Below are 17191 nucleotides of genomic sequence, written 5' to 3'. Positions count from 1 at the left end.
GACGCGACTCAAGTTAAAATTCTTAGACGGGCATAGAAATGTGGAGTGGTCTAGTAGAGCAAAGGCTCAAGGAAATCATTATAATGGCTAACTAGGTGGAGCAAGGACTCCTGACAAAGCTCAAGAAAATCTTCGGCGTAGTTGGAGTGCTCCTAGTAAGGGTCAAGAAAGTACTTGTCAGAAGAGGTGAAGTTGTGGGGACTCACTCTTGAAAAGCGGGGGGATTATGGACGGGTGAGTTATCTTGGCTTAGATCTCTCAAGGTGGAGATTGTTGGTGTAGATGGCTCGATATAAGCCATGATGTGTAAGTTCCACATCGAAGAATACAACAATAATCTACAGGTTAAATATATGTGGTCCACTCCTAATTGCATCGAGAACTTTTATGATAAAACCCAACCTAGAGGTTTATTGGGCCTTCTCTTTCTTGGGTGGTTAAGGTAGGGACAATATCGATGCATTGTTTGGACAAGTAGTGGACTTCTATTAGGCCTATTGGTACAACAATTGGTATCAAAGTCAAGTTCGGCTAAAACACATTTGGTTCAAGGTGGAGCCATTAACATGTTCAAGGAGGCAACTCAAGTAAAATTTCCTGGACATACAAGGAAAGGTGGAGCAGGCTAGTGGAGCAAACGCTCCTAGAAAGACTCAAGAAAATCCTTGTCGAAAGAGGTGGAGTTGTGGGTGGCTCATGCTCAAAAAGTTGCGGGTGTTGTGAACGAGCGAGTTACATGGGCTGGAATCACGCCAAGGTGGAGATTGTTGGTGTAGGTGGCTAAATATAAGTCATGATGTGTAAGTACCACATCTGAGAATACAACAATAATCTACAATTTAAATATAGGTGGTTCACTCCTAATTGCACAGAGGCCTTTTGTGATAAAACCTCACACCTAGAGGTCCATTGGGCCTTCTCTCTCCTAAGTGGTTAAGGTGGGGATAATATCAGTGCATTGCTTAGACAAGTAGTGGACTCCTATTGGACCCGTTGGTACAACAGATATTGCTAGTAGGAATCAAGAGCAATAGAGGCGAATTATGACAACTTGACATCTTAGCAAATAGTTTTTCATTCGCCTTTGCCTCAGAATGCCATCTATGTTGCACATACACAAATATGCACAAAAATTTACAAATATATTTAATAATACTTATATAGATATATATACAGTTCCCTTCTATTGAGGGATCTCTCAAATAATTTTATTTGAGGGACGCCCTTTAGGGTACCTTACAATTTTTTTCCCAAAGATCCAAACCATCTATTTTTTAGGTTTTCATTCATAGATCATCCTTACAAAAAATTAGACAAATCGGAAACTGTTTCAACATCCAATTGTGTCTTACAAAATCAATGAACACAGTGCTTCAAGAAAGTACTAAAATTTGAATAACTCAATTAAGTGGTCAAATGATATCGGATTCAAGTGATTTTTTGTAGAGGTGATCTTTGAATGAGTATCTACAAAATAGACTGTTTGGATTAGTGAAATACAATCCGGAGTTGGGCCTACAATGGGCGTCCCAAATAAAACTTATTTGAGGGATCCCTCAATGGAAGCTCTTTATATCATGTGATGACTAAAATTAAAAAATTAAAAAAAAATTATAAGGGACTCGAAAAGCAAATGGTTAAGAACGTTTATCTATGCATATTGTGTTCTATTTCGCCTCCTCAATATCGATTGCATATCAAAATTTGAGATTTTTTTTTTTTTTTTACTTCTCTATCCATGATCAAATATGCAGATTGCTGAACGGTTCATAAGAGAAATTTCTCTCTCTTCTTTTTCCCTTTCGAGTAAAAATAAAAATAAAAAGAGAGCGGTTTGAACACTTAAACAAAAAACAAAAACAAAAATATAATTTTTTTTTAAAAAAAATTATGTGAAATCTAATGGGCTTCCGAAGGATTCAAAAGGAAATAAAATACACTGGGCCGTTAAGTCCTGGGTTCCAGCGAACGAGCCCGCGTCATCTCCGAGGGAGCCGAAAGCGCGAAACAGCGAGAGCGGAAGAGCTGTACGTTTCGGCTTGGCTTGTGAGTGGACCATCGATGATCTCCTTGTTCGCACCTCTGAAATTTTATAACCCTCACGCTTGAGCTCGCACCGTTCGGCCCTACCCAAGCGCGCCAACCTCCAGCGGCGACCGGTGGTCTTATCCGGCTATCTCATCGCGACAGCAGTCAGACCATCTCATCTCCAGGTAAATTAGGGTTTCTATTTGGTTCATATTGGTTTGCCTTCTATGTCTGTTATTCATTGATTTTTTATTTTTCAGTCTTTTAAATCCAAATAGAAGCAATGTTTGATGATGTCGTGTGTGAGAGGGATGTAAATGATTACCTCATTGGTTAAGGATTTAGTATCTTTTTCTAGCATTTGGCTTTGTATTTATATTGTGTGTGAGAGGGAAAAAGAACAGTTATATTCTGTTTTAACTCAGCTGAATTTGAGACCAATAAATTGACGAAATTCTAAGTGATTTTGGGAAATTTTGTTTGCTAGGTTATATGGCGCACAGGTTGCTCAGGAATGTGGAGGCGGATGGTTGGGAACGTTCAGACTTTCCCATCATCTGCGAGTCATGCTTGGGCGACAATCCCTACGTCCGGATGACACGAGCTGATTACGACAAGGAGTGCAAGATTTGCACTCGGCCATTCACCGTTTTCAGGTGGAGACCTGGTCGTGATGCTCGATTTAAGAAGTCAGAGATTTGTCAGACGTGCAGTAAGTTGAAAAATGTTTGTCAAGTTTGCCTCTTGGATCTGGAATATGGCTTGCCAGTTCAGGTTCGAGATACTGCTCTGGCCATCAGTTCCAACGATGCCATTCCAAAGAGTGATGTAAATAGGGAGTTTTTTGCTGAGGAGCATGACCGAAAGGTAACTTTTCTGTCTTTGCCTTGAACAACCAGGCTTAGTTAGGGTACTAAGTTATGTAAATCTTTTGGAATCCTTTAGTGACTAATTTTAATTTTGATTGGTGTGCAGGCTAGAGCTGGTATAGACTACGAATCTTCGTACGGAAAGGCACGACCCAGTGACACTATTCTGAAGCTTCAAAGAACAACACCCTATTACAAAAGGAACAGAGCACATGTTTGCAGTTTCTACATTCGGGGTGAGTGTACACGAGGTGCTGAGTGTCCTTACAGGCACGAAATGCCCATAACTGGGGAGTTGTCACAACAAAACATCAAAGATCGTTACTATGGGTATGTCCAATGCTTCATATTTCCTGTTCTCAGTATGGCAATGAAGCATGAATTTCCAGTTGCATGTTTTTTTCTTATAGTTACAGTTGGCTACGAAAACTTGTGAATTTGTTTGTTGATTAGCATTGTTTCTTATGTTTAGTATTTTCCACTCTATTATTTCCTCATATTAAAGTCTACTTTTTTCAGTTGGGAATGAAATTCTTGTCTGAAATATTGGTAGATGTAATTTCCTTGCAAGTAGTAGATGAAGCCCCCTTTTTTCCCCTTCTCCTGTTGGTTATTTTGTTTAAACATTTTTTCATGTTCCTCTTTCAATATTTCATAGTTCAAGATATTTATTCTGAAGATTGTAGCTTCTTTTTCAGTTTGGGAGGTGATAAGAGTACTACTGCAGCCTCTAGCTAGCATTTTCGGCCAACATTTCACAAACCTATATCCCTAATCTTTCTGTTGCATGTTTTCACATGCCTGTGTACTGTAATGTACGGATTTCTGAAGTTTGTGACACTCACATCTCATCTTAATTATCTGCAGAGTCAATGATCCAGTGGCGATGAAGCTGCTTAACAAGGCTGGAGAGATGCCCTCCCTGGAACCTCCTGAGGATGAAAGCATAAGAACTCTATACGTAGGTGGGCTTGATGAGAGAATTTCTGAGCAGGATTTGAGGGATCAATTTTACGCTCATGGTGAAATAGAATCTGTTAGGATGGTACTCCAACGAGCATGTGCTTTTGTAACCTACACAACAAGAGAAGGTGCAGAAAAGGCTGCAGAAGAACTCTCTAATAAACTGGTAATAAAGGGTTTGAGATTGAAGTTAATGTGGGGTAGGCCCCAAGCACCAAAACAGGACTCAGAGGGCACAGCTGAAGCTAGGCAGCAGGCAGTGGCTCATAGTGGGTTGTTGCCTCGAGCAGTCATATCTCAACAGCAGAACCATTTACAAGACCAACCTGCACCAGTGCACTATTACAACATGCCACCTCCACCCTCACAGGAGAGATCATTTTATCCGTCAATGGATCCTCAAAGAATGGGGGCTATAGTTCCATCCCAGGAAGGGGCTCCTAGTGGGCCTACAGGGTCAGGCGAGAACAATTTGAGTGCAGAAAGGCAGCAACGCAGTCAGCATTATGCTTTTCAAAACATGCCTCAACCACATGGCCAATATCGGCAGCAGTTTTATCCTCCTCCCTACGGGTATATGCCTCATCCACCAGCACCGTACCAGCAATACCCTCCGCAATATCATGCTGGAGTGCGGCCACCACCATCCTTGCCAATGAACCAACAGTACCAGAATTCAGCAACACCAGGACCTGCACACTCGGGCTCTACATCATCAGGATCTGCACCATCAAATTCTGGACCTTCGGGGTCCACACCATCTGGTTCTGGGTCTGCGCAGACGGGGTTATCACAGCAGTGACACTATGAACTATCCTTCTGTTGTGATTTTGTAAAAGTAATATCTTGGTTTATTAATTAAATGATTTTGTTCTTTATATGTTACGCGTTGCAATTATATTTTTGAAATATGTTTTCTTGAACCATCTGTAATGAAAATGATTGGTCGTCTCATAATCTTTCTCTAGCTTCAAAGATGGTTGTCTCAGCATCATTTTGAAACTGACCAAAGAAAAATTATCTTATAGCAAATAAATCCAGTGACATTTCCTTGACCAGTTTAAGAGGGTGTTGACTTTCCTAAACGTAATAGTTTGATCAATCATCTTGTGAATGATCGATGTTTGATGTGATTTTGACTGTCAAGAAAAAAATTGTGTGATTCTGACTGTCATGAAATAAAAAAAAGAGAGGAGAGGAAAATTTACGTTTCCTTTTGCGCTAATGGGCTTCCATGGACCAGCTCCCCAACGTGGCTCAACAGTCTTGTCTTGAAAATTTGGGCTCCCATAAACCAATTTTTTTGTTTTTTTAGCACACGCATAGTTTAAATTATAAGGAATGAGGGTTACTCACACACACACAACTAAAATGTCATGGGGTTCAAACCTGAGACCTCAAGTTTGCACACCAAGACCATTTTCCACTCTAAGTTTTTATTTGGACATGTTGAAGACCTCCAGTTTAGGGATGAAGCATTGCTCGACAAGGCCTCGAGTGATTATATTGTTAAATTCAGAAGAAAAACAAAAACAAAAACAAAAGCCTTAAAGTTTTTAATGTATTAGAGAAAATGTTAGCTTTCCAAATCTCCCATATAAATAGGAGGGTATGAACATTCTTTTTTTTCATATTTTTGTTCATGGTATTTTATATAAAAACTGTTTTACTTATAAAGACTAGAACTTTGTGGGAAAGACTGAAGGAGTTCACCTAGCTAGCTGATAGCCCGAATCTTTCCTTCTATTGTAGTTCATAAGCTGCAAGTCTATAGAGTTGTTCAGTTATTGTCTCCCTGACCAGAAACTTCATCACTGTTTGAAACAGCAAACTGTTTGAAAGAAATTTATCATCTTCTTTTTATACCACAGGATTAGAATTTGATTCTCCTACCTCCCCTCTATTGGGTCCTAGGCCTTTTCTGAACCATTTAGAAAAATAAACGTAATTCCCTTTCACAAGCCTTGTAAAAGCCAAATCTACTATTTAAAAAAAGGTTCTGTTTCTTACTAAAATTTGCTTTCGGTTGATTCTTACTTTGTTCTTAAATTAATTATGAAATTTGGTTTCATTATTTTTGTTACCATTTTACTATTTGGCCCCATTTTTTATACACACCATCAACATCTTCAGATTCTTTACTAGGAATCCAAAATAATATATTTTTTTTCAGTACCAATTTCCAGCAACTTGCACCCTTCTTCTTTTGCTTGGAATATTTCTCATGACACCACAAAGAAGAAAGAAACTAGGATACGCATTATCATGTCGGAAAGTTGCATTGTTATGACTGAAACTTAAATTACATAATTGGTTTGGGATACTGCCACGATCAGTGGCGGAGCCACCTAAGGACCAAGGTGGGCCTAGGCCCTCTCTCATATTTTTTATTTCCGCATATTTTTACTTATATGTGTTGTTATATGTTTGCTTCTTGGAGTAAAAACTGTGTTTTTTTTTTCCCTCTCATTCTCTTCCTTTTTGATTAACTTAAGCTTTGTGAATTCCCATCTCCCCCATTTTACATGTCTAAGTAGGGCATCTTAATATTGGGATTTATGAACATTTTTTGTATTTCTTCTCTTATTGAAGTATAAATTATTAAATTTTGAGTCTTTAATAGTGTAGATGATGAGATTAATATTCACCCATGTTAAAATATGAAATTCGGGACAATTATGATTGTAATAAGTGGATAAATTATTAATCAATATGAAATGATATTATTAATTTATTAATCCAATTAAAGCTTGAGGGCTCCTATTCGAATTATTTTTAAAATATTTGTGAATAGCTCTCTCTAATTTGAAATCCTGACTTCACCACTGGCCACGATGGCATTTTGATTAGATGTAAGTTTTTCTCATCAAGCTTTTGCTTGCGTGCTGAACATTATCAAATAATATATTGTAATATTGTAATATTGCAATATTGAGAATATATATATATATATATATATGTGTGTGTGTGTGTGTTTGGTAGCTAGGGTTTTGAGATTGCAGAGAGAGCCGGATACAAATACAAAGCGTGCTGATTAAGAGGAATAAGCGCGGCGGAAGAATATAGACATTCTCAAAAGGGGAGAAGAGAAGGGCAACAGGCCATGTATATACATATATTCACAATATATAATATGGGGATGAGGGCAAAGGCTAAATATAGTACAACAATAACAATATGTCCATAACTACGACTACAACATGCGTACCAGTCTTTGTATCGCGTGTTAAATTCGAGAACAAACAATAAAAACACTTTGGTTTTATTTTTTTAATATTATATTTTTCATAAAAACAATATATATGTATATATATGTATTTCATAGATAAATTAAATATATGAGAGAAAGAGAAGCACATGCATGACACTCTGCATCTGCAGCAGGAGGAGGAGCAGGCTCATGATGATGATGATCCTCATACACTAAAACCCAATAGCTGCGTGCGTGAGTGAATGTGTAAGTGTGTTTGCGTGTACTTCGAGGCTTTTAGAAGAAGCACAGATCATCTCACTTCACTACCTTACAAATTAATCCAACCCAGTCAAGTCCATGCCATGCCGCCCCACTACTTTAATTACTTGGTTTTAATATTAATATCAATATCATCAAGGGCGTGCTACAAATTTTGTATTTCAATAGAATATAAACCAATCTAATAAATTGTAATTAATTTATATCTTAATGAAAAACAGAAAATTTATCGTTTCAACAGCTACAACCGAGTTCGCATACAATAAGAAGAACACGATTAGGAATAGCAGAAAACTCCACTATCAATATGAATGGTGTGGTTTTGTTGGGCAAGGGTACATGCATGTGTATGAAAATTGAAATTGTAAAAAAAATGTAAGAAAAGAGTTGGAGTAGAATCTAACCGTGAGACGAATAGAAACACACAGTACATACAAACAGCAAGAGGCAAGCAATTAAAACAGAGACTAGGCAGGCAAAGGAGTGAAGGAGGGAGGGAAGGAGGGGGCCTGTGGGTCTGATGAGTGCACAAAACCAAAGGCCCCAATATTTCTGACACCAGGATTCCCACACTTGTTGCTTCCAACACTCTACACGATAAAGTGAATTTTTTTTCTTTCCATTTTTAATATATGGGTTTGCTCTCCTTTTTCCTCTTTTCTTTTTCTTCGTTTACCAACTTCTCCATACAAGGAAATCAAAGCCTTTAAAGGAAGAAAATTCTTGCAGCCTTTCCTAGACATAGAAAGATAGATCGCTCTCCCCACCCCCCGTCCTTCATCACCCCACCCACCTTCTCCTTTTTTGACTATCATCTCTCTGTCTCTCTCTCTCTCTCTCTCTCAATAATACATTCATTTTTGTTACATTGCCAGTGGGCAAATGGGGGTGCTCCAGTTACTAGCTACAACATTTGAATATGCATTTTGCCACCCCTAGCTTAGCTAGCATTCTTTTTGATTTGTCCCTCAAAGCTTTGTAACACCTAATTTATTGTTCTAATACTATTATATGGTTTTGTTTAGTGTTCCCAATGGCATGTTGTGCATTAACCGCTGTCTCTAGGGTTTAACTTTTTGTGGCGGTCTTGTATACTGAAAGAAGCATCTGTAGTAACTAGAAAGGGGGTACAGTTTCTGCTTTGATCTTCCCCATTTCATGTATCCCGCTGGCTTACCAATTTTGAATTCTCTAATATTTTTCAGGCAGAGCCACAATTGGTCAGATTTCAGGTTTTATTAAGTAAACAATACAAGATACTTATTGCTTAATGTATATTCCAATCTAGTAATAAAACATTGTTAATTTCAAAGGATTTGTAAATTGATAAAGGTCGAATCAAATGCAACACTGCGCGCCGGAGTCACCAATAATCTGACAAAGATAGATGGAATTTGGAAGAGTACAAATAATTATAAGGAAATGCAATTACTCTTTCTTGTCTCTTGATTTTGTACCCCAGAAATTACTGTATGAGATTACGATCTTCCTCCGATGTGAATATGTTTTGCAATCTGTCTGTTATCTGCTCTTACTTTTGGAATTATGCTTTGATGGTGTCAATGTCATGCACAGATGCTTTGTATGTGAATGCGTCAATCCCTGTCCCCTTTTAGCTACATAGTTGCTCATCATCTATATGTAGCGCAGTTTGGTTGGACACTAAGAACACCGAAAAAGTAATTAATTAGTTAAATTGAGAAGATTAAATATGCTAAATAGAGTTTTCCAACTTTTAATTTCGCTAGAAGAATCTATTTGAATGAATATAACGTTTCCAAGAAAGAGCCAATGAGATTGCTAGAAATTAAAGTTCAATTTCCATCATGTGTTTCACTGGATCTTTAGAATCAAAATCTTATCTTTGTCAGAGTTTATTGACGAGGACTCGTTATCCTCGTGGAAAAATTTCTCCTCCCAATTAGCCTACTGATCCTAATTAATTGGTTTTCAATTCAATTAACTATATTTGTGAGGGCCAATAAAAACCCTCCACACAAATTCAAAAAGAAAAAGGAAAAAAGAATTGCAGGAAGATTATTTTCTTGAAAACCATATGGTTGTTGTTCTTGATCATCTTCATGATGTTTATCTACAATCCACATCAATGGTAATATCAGGTACTCAAATAAAAAGGAAATCCTTTCCTCTTTCAACACTTGGTCCTTTTGAAAGGTCGCATCATTGTTCGTCCATTTGTGGGCAACATATATACAAAGCTCTATTAATGTAATTATATAGTTTACAGTAATACAATTTCAAGGCTGGAGCTACGGATCTCAGTTCTTAACCCTAAACCTTAGTGAGATTAATTGGAATATCTATGCGTCTCGTGTCGGTGTTAAATTCACCAGATTTTACTTGATTGAGGTTTATTAAACAAATTAATGATAATGGTTTTAGTGTATAATTGAAATTAAGATCAATGATGATCATAAAGTAGAAATACAAGACCATAGATTCTGACAAGGCCTCTGCTTTTATATGTCAACCCTAAGATTTATTGTGTTGGTGGCCAATTTGGACAGCTAAAGAGATTCTTTGTTAGATATTGACTATTCGTAGAAAAATCGCATAAGGTTAGAATATCATTGCGAAATTTGGCCTTTGGTCTTGTGCAAATGAGGACATTCCACCGTGCTAAACCTTAACCCCATGTCTACACAATTGCAAAAGAACAAGAACAGGAAGAGAGAGAGAGAGGGAGAGAGGGAGAGAGAGAATTAATTATTTGCTATCAAAATCAAATGTCATGGTGGCAAGGTAGGTATATATAAGATATCTATGAGATAAAAAGGTTTCATCTAATCAGAAAATTAATTTATTAAAGTATGTATGAGCTCAGTTTTAACATATTCTGATTAGTTAATAACATGTGATTTAGATTAATATTAATATTAAAAGGGTTTTTTAAGTGGGATTATGGGATGCAACCTGTATGGACAGAAGTAAAGGTGGAATTAGGTAGAGCTATAGCTAGCAAACATATGTCATGGATTATTCTAAATTGAATACCTAAACAAAGAAGTTGGGGGCTAAGTACAAATCTATGTTGGTGAAGCAAAATAGTATAAGATAATGATTTGGTAATAAAATATGTGTGAAGGGCATGAAAAAGGAAAAAGCTAGGAAAGATAAAGATTAAAAGAAGGAAGTGATGGAGCAAAAAGGAAAGAAAAAAAAAAAAAAGAAAGAAAAAGATGCATCGATAAATTATGGTATTTTCTCCTTTTTCTCTTTTTGATCACTTTAATTATTATTTTTTTAATTTAAAGGGAAGAGAAAGTAGAGGAGGGGGATGAGGGAATCCAAGTGTTCCAAGCACTCCCAGACAAAGTGAGGTTCAGAGAAGAGAAAAGCAACCTCTGCTTTACGACCCAGAAAAGGAGATTTCAAACACCATAAGGCCTTGGAGCTTAGGAAATTGCGTGGTTATTAACCCTACCCAACTCACTCAACCCACAAACAATCCAATTTTTTTTCTCTCTCTCGCTCTCTCTCCCTCTTTGTGATCTCTTTCTCTCTCTTGGCTGGCTCTTGGTGCCTATATTTAGAGGCAGTAGCTGGGGGTGCAAATCCAACCCCACATTCTCCTCCTTTCACTCTGAAAATCACAACACAAAAATAACCCCGCAAAAAAGAAATTTTTTTTTTAGGCTCTATCTCTTGAAACCCTTAAGTTTAGGTCACTGGTTTGCTTGTTTTGTGCCAATTCAAATGGGTCTGAGCTGTGGGGCTTTGAAGCTCCATTTTGATTATGACCCAGCTCCCATCATTATCCCGTTTATCACTCTACCCTTTTGTGTGTGTGTGTCTCTCTCTCCCCCTTTTTATCTCTTTCTCTCTCCCTCTTCAATATAAAACCCCCTCTCTCTCTCTCTACCGCTCTTTATACCCCTCTTCCACTTTCCCTTGTCTTGCACACTATAGCCATGCCAAAGCTTCTCCAGGATACCTACTAGCTAGCTCTACAAAATCTCATTTGCTTCAAATCCATGCATTCTTAGTTCACTCTCTCACAAACCCATGTCATATCAACAAAAACCATTCATTCTCACATCACAGATATATATGTGTGTGTGTATCCACAAACACACACCTAACTAAATTCATGAAAGGTGGGATGTTGGGTTGGCGTGAGATGAGGTCTTAGGCTAGAATATATTGTCCAAACCTAGCTAGTAAGTTTGAGAGAGAGAGAGAGAGAGAGAGAGAGAGAGATATATATATATATATATATAAGCTTTTACATCAATTGATCTATGTCGTTTGTATATATTATATATATAGCATGAACATACGCATAGATATACAAAGTATATATGTGCCTGGCTCCCTGTATGCCATTTGCAGAGTCCCACCGAACATCGATGGCCTCCGTGGATGGCGTATGAGGAGCCATGCATATAAACCCATGTGTTTCCTGCGTGTGTTTCAGTACTTTTACATTCATTCATTCATTCATTTTGTTCTATATTTTCTTCCCAACATGCCAATTCTGCAGTCTTCAGGGGTATTACGGTCATGTTGGGCAGCATTGTAATTTCCCATGTTTGCAGATAGCTAATGTGTTTGAGAAAAAGGTACTTCATCTTCTTCCTTCTTCTTCTTCTTCTTCTTCTTCTTCTTCTTCACATGGATGTTAGGGCTCTTCGTTCTCTCTCTATGAAAGTGTGAATATCTGTGATGACATGCTTTACTTTTGCAGAGAATAATTATGGCTTCTGAAATATAAATTTGGCATTTTACTCTGTCACATGTATTTTCCATCATTTCACCGAACACATGTAACGAGGGCTTATGGCTTCGGCCCAAATTCCGGTAAAAATTAGAAGCAGCTGGTTAAGAACCTCGCTTGGTCCCTGACAACATGGAAGTTACAACTTTCCTTACATGTTGCCCATCATGACATCCATCCATCCATCCATGTCCATCGATCATGTTCCACGCTTATCTCATGGACACTTCTAATGACCTCTGGTCCTAATCTTGTTGACTCACCCCAAAAAGGAGCTAATTGTTTTTCTTTTAATCTGTTTTGTTTTTATCTTCAAGTTTTGTTCATCGGATTGCTCAGTTTTAAACCTTCTTCTTCCAAATTAACATGGTGATTCTCCCACTTGCGTACAATGGACAAAACTCATTCATTTTAGGCCGTTGGTTTATAAATCAAAGCCAAAAGGTTTTTTGTTTTTTATTGTTTTTTTTAGGGTGTAGATATATAATAAAAAAATGAGTTGTGTTGGACCTGTTGGAGATTAGATTAGCTAGATTACATTACCAAATAAAAGAATGAAGCTAGATCTTTGATTTGATTTGAGGGACATGTTCAATTCAAGGGCTTCAGATAAAAAAGGAAGTGAGAAGGCAAAGAAACCAAAAAAATAAAATAGAGAAAAAGAAAAGAAGGTTTGCCTTATCATCAGTAAATAAATAGATAAGATTTTGATTTTCCTAGTTCCTAGACAATTTGATCATATTATTCCTTGTCCTGCATGCGTACAGCTAGCAGATGCTATACAACGAACGTTTAGAGAATATGCATTTAGCCTCATCTGCCTGCTTGCTGCTATGTATCTTATAGCACATATCATATCATTTTGCCCATTTCCCCATTCACCCTCCCTCTTTGTAGTCTGTATAATAAAATTTATTACCTTGGAACTTTAGCCTCGGAGTATATGGGCCGGACCGTAGCCCCAGTAAGATTGTAGGGAGCAAACGACCTGGCCAAGATTGTAAAGCCGCTAGCTTATGATTTGCTCAACTCTACAATCTTAGTCGGATTCAAATGTAGCCCGGCCCAAGTTCTCCAAAACTAAAGTTCTTGTAACGCGGCCCAAGTTGTCGGAGACTAAACTTGCGTGGCTTGGTAGTTGGTATCTTCATCTCTATATAAAGTATGAACAGATAGGTAGCTAGAGAATCAGAGATCTAGAGTGATACAGAACCGTACGACTGGGCAGGGCTTCAAGAAAAGAAAAGCAAAAGTGTTTAGGGCAGCAGCAGGAGGATGATCATCATAATGGCTATTAGGAATCTCAAACACTGCAAACAGACTGGACCACATCTCTTCTATGTCTCTCTGTCTCTCTGTCTCTCTCTCACTCAATAATTTTTTTACTCTCTCTTTTCATCAATTGGCTAGCAGGGAATATAGTATACGGTCAAAGCAGGTCAAGAAAGGACATTTCGTCAGGCAAAGAAAATGGACCACCTTTGAGATCTCCTGGGAAATAGAAATCAATTACTTACTGCTGGCTGGGTGGGATTTTTAAAATTTCAAGTTCACTCTCTCCATGCCCCATGCCCTCAATTTTCACACCCCCAACATTCTCCTTGCGATTGGCCAGCCCAGGGGCGTAGGGCTTAGCTTAATTTGTTATAAATAAATAAATCAATGAATCTTCATATGCTTTAAATTTTTACAAATTTTAAATAAACTCAATTAGCTTGAGGACATAGATATAGTCAGATGTGCATGAATATGTACCAGCTAGTGTAAGTGAGGTCCAAACTAAGCTACCTTCTGGGTTATATGTGTATGTATAGATTGTACACTCCAAGTGTCTCAGGAATAGATTCTTTCCCAATATATCTGATTGAATTTCAAATGATATTCTTGCTGAGAAATAATATATATCATATGACCATTTTAATGGAACTGATATATGCTAACAGTAATGGAAAAATTAAACATTCTATGATCCAGCTGTGAATATATGGGAGAAATAATGTTTATGATCTCCCCAGCTATCTCACAATGTAAGATGTTTATATTGTAAGACCCGGAATTTGAACTAATTTCTTCTCTTTTGTTTCTAAAATGTGTGATCTAAATATAGAAACTTGGAATCCCCTGAATTCACATACCCAATTACATTGTATTACGAAATGTGAGATTTTATTATCATAGATATTCTTCATGACTACATGACAAATTTTGCACCACTACTTCCGTAGTTGCTAGGCTTCTAAGTCTACGTTAATGAATAATAATAATAATTAATAGATTCTAAAAGGGTAAGGTTGGGGGCTTGGCATGGTGAAGATGCTAAGTGGTGAGCTTCTATCAGTCCTGTGGGCTATTTTTAGGTCCATCTTATCAGTAATAACTCCTGGCTCACAAATTTCCACGTTCATAAACAAATTCATGTTCATCTCATCCTTCATGTTCACCTCATCCTTGATGTTCATCATCGTCATGAGCTTAATGGCTGTCGACATGCGGGGCCGGAGGCTGCATTTCTCTTGTACGCAAAGCAGACCCAACTTTAAGAACTCGATGGCTTCTTTTTCTGAAAAGTTTCCATCAACTTCAAGCCTAGAGTCCACCAGATCCACAAGCCTCTTGCTATTGTACATTTCCCATGCCTGCATCCATCATCCATGACTCACTTACTTTATTTATTAATTCACATTTTAATTCATTAATTGCATGTATAATTAACATATCTATATTATTAATTAGGTTAATTTTATCCAAATTCGGTTTGTTTTGTTGTTTTAGGTATTACGTGTACTTTTATTTTATGTGTTGATGAGATGACAGATTTATGTGTATGCACATGTATCACTTTCTTGTCGGAAAACCAAAGTTGATTCTAAGTTCAAAAATGGGTTAGGGCTCTTGAGCTACTGTTGTGAAGAGACTCAAGACTTCCATCCATTCAAAAATGGGTGAGGATTTAATCTTATTTAGTAATAAGAAAAATCCTCATTTTGTTTTTAATACAAGCAATACTCGAGGAGTGTGGATTCAAACATATTGAGTTAGATACATTAATAACTTACTTGAGCTATAAGTCCCCTACAAAAACCCTCATGATTTAATCAATCGATCATGGATATAAGGTATATAAATGTTTAGCGGTTTTAAATGGAAAAAGTCCAACTTATATAAATAAATAAAAAGTAGATAATTACAAATATATGTGCTATATATTGACTTTTTCTTTCTCAAACAAGCTTAAGATATGATGGATTTTCACATATAATTAGAGTTACATGCCTACCTTTTGGACAAGATAATGTTCTCCAAATTCTAGATCAAAGTCAATTGCAGATCTTCCACTGACTATTTGTAAAATCAACACTCCAAAACTGTATACGTCTGACTTTCGAGTTAGGTGTCCAGAAATGGCATATTCCGGAGCAAGATAGCCTCTAAATTAATGCATCAACAACAAAATTCACCAATTAATAATATTAATAGCAATCAAATTAAACCATGCAAAATGAATCTATTGGGTTGGAGCCAAACTTGGACATGTTTCACTTACAATGTTCCAGCCACTCGTGTACTGATCTGAGTAATGTTTTCTGGGAATAGTTTTGACAATCCAAAATCTGAGATTCTTGGATGAAAGTTCTTCTCCAAAAGTATGTTGCTGGCCTTTATATCTCTGTGCACAATGTGTGGTTTTACCTCCTCGTGAATGTGAGCAAGCCCTCTAGCAATTCCTAGACAAATTTCACGCCGTACCCTCCAATTCAATTTTGACCTAATTTTCTCCTCTCCTGCTTAATTCAACAATCAAAGTGATCAATTACGTATTTTCATGGTACTCGTGTATTGATATGTAACAACTTTATCATATTATTAATTTGGATCACACATTCAAATATAATTCTACTATAATCAAGTGCAAATTGATAGTTTAACAACATAACATGTCAAATTGTCCGATAAGAGAAGATTTCTATCTGTTGCCATATATAAAGTGAAAACAATGTAGCTTAATATATTTTTACCTTGCAACATGTGTGCGAGGTTGTTGTGCTCCATGTAATCATAAACAAGAATTCGACGGTGGCCTTCGATGCAGCCACCACGCATCTTGACCAGATTTTGATGGCAAATGTTGGAGAGTGATGCTAGCTCAGACATGAACTCCCTGTCTCCTTGCTTTGATTCAGCTGAAAGCACTTTCACAGCCACATCTACTCCGTCGTTAAGTCTTCCCTTATAAACAGATCCAAATCCACCTTCACCAATTTTATTGGATGGATGGAAATCATTGGTGGCGACTTTCAATTCTTTGTACGTGAAGGCGTGGGCATTTTGAAGAAATTGTAAGCCTAATTTAATGAGAAGATAGCCAAGACTTCCATATCAATACATGTGTACATTATTACAGGTACTAATTAATTATATATGTAAAATATAAAAATATAAAAAATTATTTGATAGTTGATAAGAAACCAAAAAATGAAAGCAGAAATAAGAAAGTGGAATTGGATTATGATTAGCTGATGAAGGTTAATTTTACAGAAAACATCGACGATTATGCTTACCGTGTGTGCTATCATCGACGATTCCAGGTGAAGAGAAACATTTTGTGCAGGGAAAAGAGAACTTCATGATTTATGGTTGCAGGAAAATTGAGCTGAAAATGTATGCTGTGTCCTTAACAACTGGGTTTGATTTTAGGAAATTTGCAGACAAAATCACTTCTGAAGTTCCATGTATTTGATTCGAAGGAAAAGTTGCACTTATATATAATTGTCTTATGAATCCAAATGAGAGGGAGAGAAGTGAGATTGTGTTTACATAAACATAATAGTAGTCATTGACTGCAACAGATTGTTCTTTCTTCTTGGAATGGATCGATGAAGTCACCACCAAATAAACATTGAAAGAAAAGAAAAGAAATGATAAGTTATAATGTCCTAAAATTTGGAGCACTTAGATCTCTTTCCATGATATTATTGTTTACATAATTTAAGTTTTAATTCCATGGAGATTGCGGGCGGCTGCAGGCGGAGGGAGCGTTGGAATAAATAATGCCTACAATTAAAGTCTATGAATTGTTTAACCAAAACCTTATGAAAGGACAGATTTTAGCCTCTTTGACTT

At 37.0% G+C, this 17191-nt stretch overlaps 2 protein-coding genes and 1 long non-coding RNA gene across 3 annotated transcripts; 2 read left to right on the top strand and 1 right to left on the bottom strand.

The window, feature by feature from the left end:
• Nucleotides 1-1950: 1950 nt before the first annotated feature.
• LOC103332378 (zinc finger CCCH domain-containing protein 40-like) lies at nucleotides 1951-4835 on the top strand. Its single transcript, XM_008235112.3, has 4 exons — nucleotides 1951-2213; nucleotides 2516-2895; nucleotides 3004-3227; nucleotides 3765-4835. Exons 2-4 carry the CDS (start codon nucleotides 2521-2523, stop codon nucleotides 4660-4662), a joined length of 1497 nt encoding a protein of 498 aa, XP_008233334.2. The 5' UTR covers nucleotides 1951-2213; nucleotides 2516-2520; the 3' UTR covers nucleotides 4663-4835.
• Nucleotides 4836-10674: 5839 nt separating this feature from the next.
• Nucleotides 10675-12462, top strand: LOC107881194 (uncharacterized). The gene is made up of 2 exons (XR_016127434.1): nucleotides 10675-11513; nucleotides 11837-12462. It is a non-coding gene; the product is annotated as an uncharacterized LOC107881194 (long non-coding RNA).
• Nucleotides 12463-14337: 1875 nt separating this feature from the next.
• LOC103332494 (putative serine/threonine-protein kinase) lies at nucleotides 14338-16868 on the bottom strand. The gene is made up of 5 exons (XM_089052427.1): nucleotides 16630-16868; nucleotides 16087-16413; nucleotides 15615-15855; nucleotides 15348-15498; nucleotides 14338-14706 (listed from the first exon to the last, which is right to left on the bottom strand). Exons 1-5 carry the CDS (start codon nucleotides 16694-16696, stop codon nucleotides 14338-14340), a joined length of 1155 nt encoding a protein of 384 aa, XP_088908553.1. The 5' UTR covers nucleotides 16697-16868.
• Between the last annotated feature and the right edge of the window lie 323 nt (nucleotides 16869-17191).

Source organism: Prunus mume, linkage group LG5 (genome assembly GCF_029339155.1).
Source record: "Prunus mume cultivar Tortuosa linkage group LG5, ASM2933915v1, whole genome shotgun sequence".
Taxonomy (NCBI): domain Eukaryota; kingdom Viridiplantae; phylum Streptophyta; class Magnoliopsida; order Rosales; family Rosaceae; genus Prunus; species Prunus mume.
Note: the sequence above shows the minus strand (reverse complement) of the source record. Positions and strands in the feature narration are given on the sequence as shown.

Coding starts and splice junctions, on each gene's coding strand:
- LOC103332494 (XM_089052427.1), bottom strand. CDS start 16,696: ATGAAGTTCTCTTTTCCCTGCACAAAATGTTTCTCTTCACCTGGAATC. Junction 15,856..16,086: donor CCTCGCACACATGTTGCAAG/GTAAAAATATAT, acceptor TGTTGAATTAAG/CAGGAGAGGAGAAAATTAGG. Junction 14,707..15,347: donor AACATTATCTTGTCCAAAAG/GTAGGCATGTAA, acceptor TGATGGATGCAG/GCATGGGAAATGTACAATAG.
- LOC103332378 (XM_008235112.3), top strand. CDS start 2,521: ATGGCGCACAGGTTGCTCAGGAATGTGGAGGCGGATGGTTGGGAACGT. Junction 2,896..3,003: donor CTGAGGAGCATGACCGAAAG/GTAACTTTTCTG, acceptor ATTGGTGTGCAG/GCTAGAGCTGGTATAGACTA. Junction 3,228..3,764: donor ATCAAAGATCGTTACTATGG/GTATGTCCAATG, acceptor AATTATCTGCAG/AGTCAATGATCCAGTGGCGA.